The sequence below is a fragment of the Zonotrichia albicollis genome, chromosome 33 (assembly GCF_047830755.1).
Source record: "Zonotrichia albicollis isolate bZonAlb1 chromosome 33, bZonAlb1.hap1, whole genome shotgun sequence".
Lineage (NCBI taxonomy): Eukaryota > Metazoa > Chordata > Aves > Passeriformes > Passerellidae > Zonotrichia > Zonotrichia albicollis.
The window spans coordinates 662230-669047 of record NC_133851.1 but is presented as its reverse complement, the minus strand read 5'-3'; the positions used below and the strand labels follow the sequence as shown (position 1 = coordinate 669047).

The 6818-nt window shown below is 66.5% G+C and overlaps 1 protein-coding gene and 1 long non-coding RNA gene across 2 annotated transcripts; both read left to right on the top strand.

Annotated features, from left to right (window-relative positions):
* The first annotated feature begins 1139 nt into the window (after positions 1–1139).
* On the top strand, positions 1140–3918 carry LOC141726212 (uncharacterized). The gene is made up of 3 exons (XR_012577554.1): positions 1140–1184; positions 2904–2998; positions 3891–3918. It is a non-coding gene; the product is annotated as an uncharacterized LOC141726212 (long non-coding RNA).
* Positions 3919–4110: 192 nt separating this feature from the next.
* Positions 4111–6545, top strand: ZNF385A (zinc finger protein 385A). The gene is made up of 4 exons (XM_074530558.1): positions 4111–4154; positions 4345–4498; positions 5101–5311; positions 6277–6545. The coding sequence occupies exons 1-4, from the start codon at positions 4111–4113 to the stop codon at positions 6528–6530; spliced, it is 663 nt and encodes a 220-aa protein (XP_074386659.1). The 3' UTR covers positions 6531–6545.
* Positions 6546–6818: the final 273 nt, after the last annotated feature.

The window sequence follows — 6818 nt, the reverse complement described above, 5'->3', positions numbered from 1 at the left end:
GCGCGTGTCCCGACACGTGCGCGACCCCGCCCGCCGCGCGCACGCGCACGGGGGGAGGGGGGCGCGCGCGCGCGCGGGACGGACGGACGGACGCGGGGACGCGCGCGCGTGGACGTGAGCGAGCGCGGGGGGAGGGGAACGGGGGGACAGAACGGGGATTGGGGGGGGGTCCGGGAGGGGGGGGGACAGCGCGGGTTGGGGGGGGCGGGGGGGAGGGGACACGCGCGGTGGGGGGAGGGGACACGCGTGGGGCGCGACACGCGCGGGGAGGCCCGCCCCCTCCCCTTCCCCCCCCCGTGCCCCAGTTCCGAGCGCCGCCATTGGCTGAGCCCCCGAGGGGGGAGGGGACACGGGGGGAGGGGAGGGGAGGGGGGGGACACCGGGGGGGGGGGGGACACGGGCAGGGGGGGGGGACACGCAGGGACAGCCCCGCAGGGCCGCGCGCGACAGCGGCCGGGGGGGCCCGCAGGTAACGGAGACCCCCCCCCAAATAACACAGAGAGGGGGCTGGGGATTGGGGGCTGGGGGATTTGGGGCTGGGGGATTTGGGGTTTGGGGGATTTGGGGTCTGGGGGATTTGGGGTTTGGGATTTTCGGCGTTTGGGATTTGGGGTTTGCGGTTTCGGATTTTCGGGATTTGGGGTTTGGGGGGGTTTGCGGTTTGGAAGATTTGGGATTTTTGGGGTTTGGGGGAATTTCGGATCTGGGGTTTGGGGGTCCAGGCCCTCGGGGGGGGGGGGGGGGTCCCGAGGAGCTCAGCCCCCCCCCCCCAACCCCCAACCCCCCCATCCTCCGGTGCGGGGACCCCCGGGAGGGACCCGGGAAGGCGCGGGGGCGGCGGGAGGGGGGTCCTGAGGGTCCCGGGGGGGTCCTGGGGGGGTCCTGAGGGTCCCGGGGGGGTCCCGGTGTCCCGCAGCTCCCCCAGCGCCCCCCCCGCATCCCCCGGTGCGCGCCGGGGACCCCGCGGAGGAACCGGGACCGGAACGGGGGGGGGGGGTTGGGGGGTCCGGGGAGTCCCTGGGGGCCGTTCCGGGGGTCCCGCGCCCCCCGTGACCCCCCCCCCACGCAGGGCGATGCTGCGGGCCCCGGGGCCGCCGCTGGGGCCGCCCCCCGGCCGCCTCCTCCTGCCCGACGCCGCCGCCGCCGCCGCCGCCGCGCTCCGGCTGCTGCCGCCGCTGCCCGCGGTGAGCGGGGCCGGGAACCGGGGGGAACCGGGGGGAAGCGGGGAAAGGAACGGGCCCGGGAGCCGCGGAGGCACCGGGGGAACTGAGCAGGGCCGGGGGGTCCCGGTACCGGCGGGGCCGGGGAGATGCGGGGCTGAGCCCGGCCGCGGTTCGGGGGTCCCGGTACCGGAGGGTTCGGGGATCCCGGTGCTCGAAATGGGGAGGGGTCCAGGGAGGGTCCCGGACAGGGTTCTGGGGAGGTCCCGGGGCTGGTTTGGGCATCCCGGCCCGCCCGGGTTCGGGGGTCCCGGTACCGGAGGGTTCCGGGGTGCCGGTGCTCGGGATTGGGGAGGGGGTCCCGAGGAGGTCCCGGGGTGTTCCTGGGGGTGTTTTTGGGGGTCCCGGGGCTGTTTTTGGGGGTCTCGGTACCGGGGGGGGTTCCGGGGGTTTCGCTCCGGTGGCCGCGAGGGGCGCGCGGGGTCCGGGGGGGGACACGGAGCGGCCCCGCCCCCTCCCGGCCGCCGTACCGGGACCCCCCCACCCCCCGTTCCACCCCCCAATCCCGAACCGGCGGTTCCGGGACCCCCGAACCTTCCCGGGACCCCCAAAACACCCCCGGGACCCCCAAAATCACCCCCGGGACCCCCAAAACACCCCCGGGACAGGGAATGCGCGACCCCGGGACACCCCCCAATAACGGGAGGGGTCGGGGGCACCCCCGGGGACCCCCCGGGACCCTCCGGGACCCCCCCGGGACCCCCCGGGACCCTCCGGGACCCCCCCCGGACCCTCACCAGGGCTCGGTGCGCTCGGGACCCCCCGAACCTGCCCCGAGACCCCCAAAATCATCCGGGGGAGATTCTGGGACCCCCAGATTCTGGGACCCCCAAAATCCCTCGGGGGGATCCCGAGACCCCCAAATTCCCCCCAACCGGGGAGTGGGAGGGGGGGCGGTCCCGGTCCCTCCCGGTCCCCCGGGCTTGGGCAGGGCGGGATTCCTGAGGCGCTACGGAACGGGACGGGAACGGGAACGGGGAATTGGGGGATTTTTTGGGGTTTGCGGGGTCATTTTGGGGTGGTTTGGGTGATTTTAGGGTGCGGACCCTCCCTCTGTGCCCCCTCCCCAGATGGAGGCGCTGCCCAAGGGGGGGCTGGGGGCAGTTTTGGGGTGATATTTGGGGGTTTTGAGGGTTATTTTGGTTTTTGGGAGGTTATTTTGGGGTGGTTTGGGTAATTTTGGGGTGCTGACCCTTCCTCTGTGCCCCCTCCCCAGATGGAGGCCTTGCCCAAGGGGGGCTGGGGGCAGTTTTGGGGATTTGGGAGGGATATTTTGGGTTATTTTGGGGTTATTTTGGGGTTTAGGGTTATTTTGGATTATTTTGGGGTTTTTTTGGTTTTTTGGGGTTATTTTGGGGTGCTGACCCCCCCCCGTGCCCCCTCCCCAGATGGAGGCCTTGCCCAAGGGGGGGCTGGGGGCAGTTTTGGGGATTTGGGAGGGATATTTTGGGGTTTTGGGTTATTTTGGATTATTTTGGGGTTATTTTGGTTATTTTGGGGTGCTGACCCCCCCCCGTGCCCCCTCCCCAGATGGAGGCGCTGCCCAAGGCGGGGCTGGGGGCAGTTTTGGGGATTTGGGGAGGATATTTTGGGTTATTTTGGGGTTTAGGGGTATTTTGGATTATTTTGGGGTTATTTTGGTTATTTTGGGGTGCTGACCCCCCCCCTGTGCCCCCTCCCCAGATGGAGGCGCTGCCCAAGGCGGGTCTGGGGCTCTGGCCAAGCCCCGGCGCCCGGTGATCGCCTGCAGCGTCTGCCAGATCCGCTTCAACTCCGAGGTGGGACCCCCGGGACCCCCCCAAAATCTGGGACCGCCCCCCAAAAACCAGAGACCACCCCCAAAACCAGAGACCACCCCCCAAAAACCGGGACCACCCCCAAAAACCAGGGACCACCCCCAAAAACCAGGGACCACCCCCCAAATCTGGGACAGAGCTTGGGACTCCCCAGAACTGGCAGAGACCCTCAGGACCCCCCAGTCCTGAGCGCTGGCACTTGGGGGTCCCCAGGGGGTGACACAGTGACAGGGGGGTGGCAGTGTCCCAGGGGTGTGGCAGTGTCCCAGGGGTGTGACAGTGTCCCAGGGGTGTGGCAGTGTCCCAGGGGTGTGACAGTGTCCTGGGCTGTGTCCCAGGGGTGTCACACTGTCCCCACACTGTCCCAGGGCATTGTCACTGTCCCCATGTCCTGGGGGTGTCACTCTGTCCCTGCGCTGTCCCCAGGCTGTGTCACTGTCCCCAGGCTGTCCCGGGCTCTGTGTCACTGTCCCCATGCTGTCCCCATGTCCCCAGGCTGTCCCTGGCTGTGTCACACTGTCCCTGTCCCCAGAGCCAGGCTGCCACTGACTACCAAGGCAATGGGGCTGTGTGTGACTGTCACACAGGTGTCCCCAGGCTGTGTCACAGTGTCCCTGTCCCTGTCCCCATGCTGTCCCCATGTCCCCAGGCTGTCCCTGGGCTGTGTCACACTGTCCCCACGCTGTCCCCAGGCTGTCCCCGTGTCCCTGGGCTGTGTCACACTGTCCCTGTCCCCAGAGCCAGGCCGCTGCTCACTACCCAGGCAATGGGGCTGTGTGTGGCTGTCACTGGGCTGTGTGTCACTGTCCCAGGCTGTGTCACAGTGTCCCTGTCACCGTCCCTGTCCCTGTCCCCATGCTGTCATTGTCCCCAGAGCCAGGCCGCCGCTCACTACCAGGGCACAAGGCTGTGTGTCACTGTCCCCAAGCTGTGTCACAGTGTCCCTGTCACTCTCCCTGTCCCTGTCACTGTCCCTGTCACTGTCCCTGTCCCCAGAGCCAGGCCGCTGCTCACTACCAGGCCAATGGGGCTCTGTGTGACTGTCACACTGTCCCAGGTTGTGTCACAGTGTCCCTGTCCCTGTCATTGTCCCCATGCTGTCCCTGTCCCCAGAGCCAGGCCGCCACTCACTACCAGGGCAATGGGGCTCTGTGTGACTGTCCCAGGCTGTGTCACAGTGTCACTGTCCCTGTCCCTGTCACTGTCCCCATGCTGTCATTGTCCCCTCAGAGCCAGGCCGCCGCTCACTACCAGGGCAATGGGGCTGTGTCACAGTGTCACTCTCCCTGTCCCTGTCACTGTCCCCATGCTGTCCCCTCTGTCCCCAGAGCCAGGCCGCCGCTCACTACCAGGGCAATCGCCACGCCCGCCGCCTCAAGGGCCTCGAGGCCGCCCGCGCCCGCCGGGGGGGGGACCCCGGGGAGCCCCCGGAGCCGCCCGGGCCCGCGGCCCCCCCGGGCGGGGACCCCCCCGAGCGCCCAGGTGGGTGATGGCGCCCAAAATCCCCCCGTAACCCCAAAATCCCCGGAATCACCCCCCAAATCCCCCCAAAATCCCCCTGTAACCCCAAAATCCCCCTAATTCACCCCCAAGCCCCCCCAAATTCCCCTGTAACACTCCCAAACCCCCCTATAACCCCCAAATTCCCCTATAATTCCCCCATAACCCAAATTTCCCTATAATTCCCCCAAAGTCCCCCCAATTCACCTAAAACCCCCCAAACTCCCCCATAACCCCTGAAACCCCCCCAAATTCTCTCTTAACCCCTCACAACCCCCCCATTTCACCCCATTTCCCCCCCTCCAAGGGAACAACCCCTCATAAACCCCCCCAAAGCCCCCCATAACCCCTAATTCCCCCATTTCCCTCATTCCTCCCCTAGGGGGGCAGCCCCCAAATCCCCCCATTTCACCCCATTTCCCCCATTTCCCCCCCCCAGGGGAGCAGCCCCCCAAAGCCCCCCATAACCCCAAATCCCACCCAAATCCCCCCATTTCCCCCATTTCCCCCCCCAGGGGAGCAGCCCCCCATAACCCCAAATCCCCCCATTTCTCCCCATTTCCCCCATTATTTCCCCCCCCCAGGGGAGCAGCCCCCCGCCCCCCGCCGCGCCCCCGGAGCCCCCGGGCCCCCCTCGCCCCCCGCCCCTCCCCCCGCGGGGGGGGCAGAGCCGGGGGGGCCGCGGGAGGAAGGAGGAGGAGGAGGAGGAGAGGGCGAAGGCCAAGCGGCTCCTGTACTGCGGCCTCTGCAAGGTGGCCGTCAACTCCCTGAGCCAGCTGGAGGCCCACAACAAAGGTGGGACACTGAGGGGACATTGGGGACATCACAGAGATTGGGGACATTGGGGACATTGGGGACATTTGGGATGTTGGGGACATTGGGGGCACTGTGGGGACATGGGGGACATTGGGGACATTGGGGTGACACTGGGGACATTGGGGGGATTGGGGACATTTGGGATATTGGGGACATTGGGGACATGGGGACACTGTGAGGACATTGGGGACATTGGGGACATGGGGACACTGAGGGGACATTGGGGACATCACAGAGATTGGGGACATTGGGGGGATTGGGGACACTGTGGGGACATTGGGGACACTGTGGGGACACTGTGGGGACATTGGGGACATCACAGGGATTGGGGACATTGGGGATAATGGGGACATTGGGGACACTGTGGGGACATGGGGGACATCACAGAGATTGGGGACATGGGGGACATTGGGGACATTGGGGACATTGGGGACATTTGGGATATTGGGGATAATGGGGACATGGGGACATTGGGGACACTGTGGGGACATTGGGGACATCACAGGGATTGGGGACATTGGGGACACTGTGGGGACATTGGGGTGACACTGGGGACATTGGGGACATCACAGAGATTGGGGACATTGGGGGGATTGGGGACACTGTGGGGACCTTGGGGATAATGGGGACATTGGGGACATGGGGACATTAGGGGTAATGGGGACATTGTGGATAATGGGGACACTGTGGGGACATTGGGGCGATCGGGGACACAGCAGGGACACTGTGGGGACATGGGGGACATTGGGGTGTCTCGGGGGGATCCCTGTGGGTTTGGGGGTCCCGGGGCAGTTTTGGGGTTCAGCCCTTGTGTCCCCCCCAGGTACCAAGCTCAGGGCTGGGTCACACGGGGGTCCCTGGGGGATTTGGGGCTGGGGGCTGTCCCGGGGATGGTTTTGGGGTCCCGGGGCAGTTTTGGGGTTCACTCCTGTCCCCCCCCCCAGGCACCAAGCACAAGACCTTGGTCGAGGCCCGCTCGGGGCTGGGGCCCATCCGCGCCTTCCCGCGGGGAGGGGGCTCGGGGGGCGCCCCCCCGGCCGAGGGTCCCGAGCGCTCCTTCCACTGCCAGATCTGCAACGTGCGCCTCAACTCCGAGCTGCAGCTCAAACAGGTGGGGGGCGCACACGGACCCCAAAACTACCCCAAATCCCACACTGACCCCACACGGAACCCAAAATTACCCCAAATCCCACACTGACCCCACACGGACCCCAAATCCCAAACTGACCCCACACGGACCCCAAAATTACCCCAAAATTACCCCAAATCCCACACTGACCCCACACGGACCCCAAAATCCCCAGAATTACCCCAAATCCCTCACTGACCCCACACGGACCCCAAAATTACCCCAAAATTACCCCAAATCCCTCACTGACCCCACACGGACCCCAAAATCCCACACTGACCCCACACGGACCCCAAAATTACCCCAGAATTACCCCAAATCCCACACGGACCCCAAAATCTCCAAAATTACCCCACT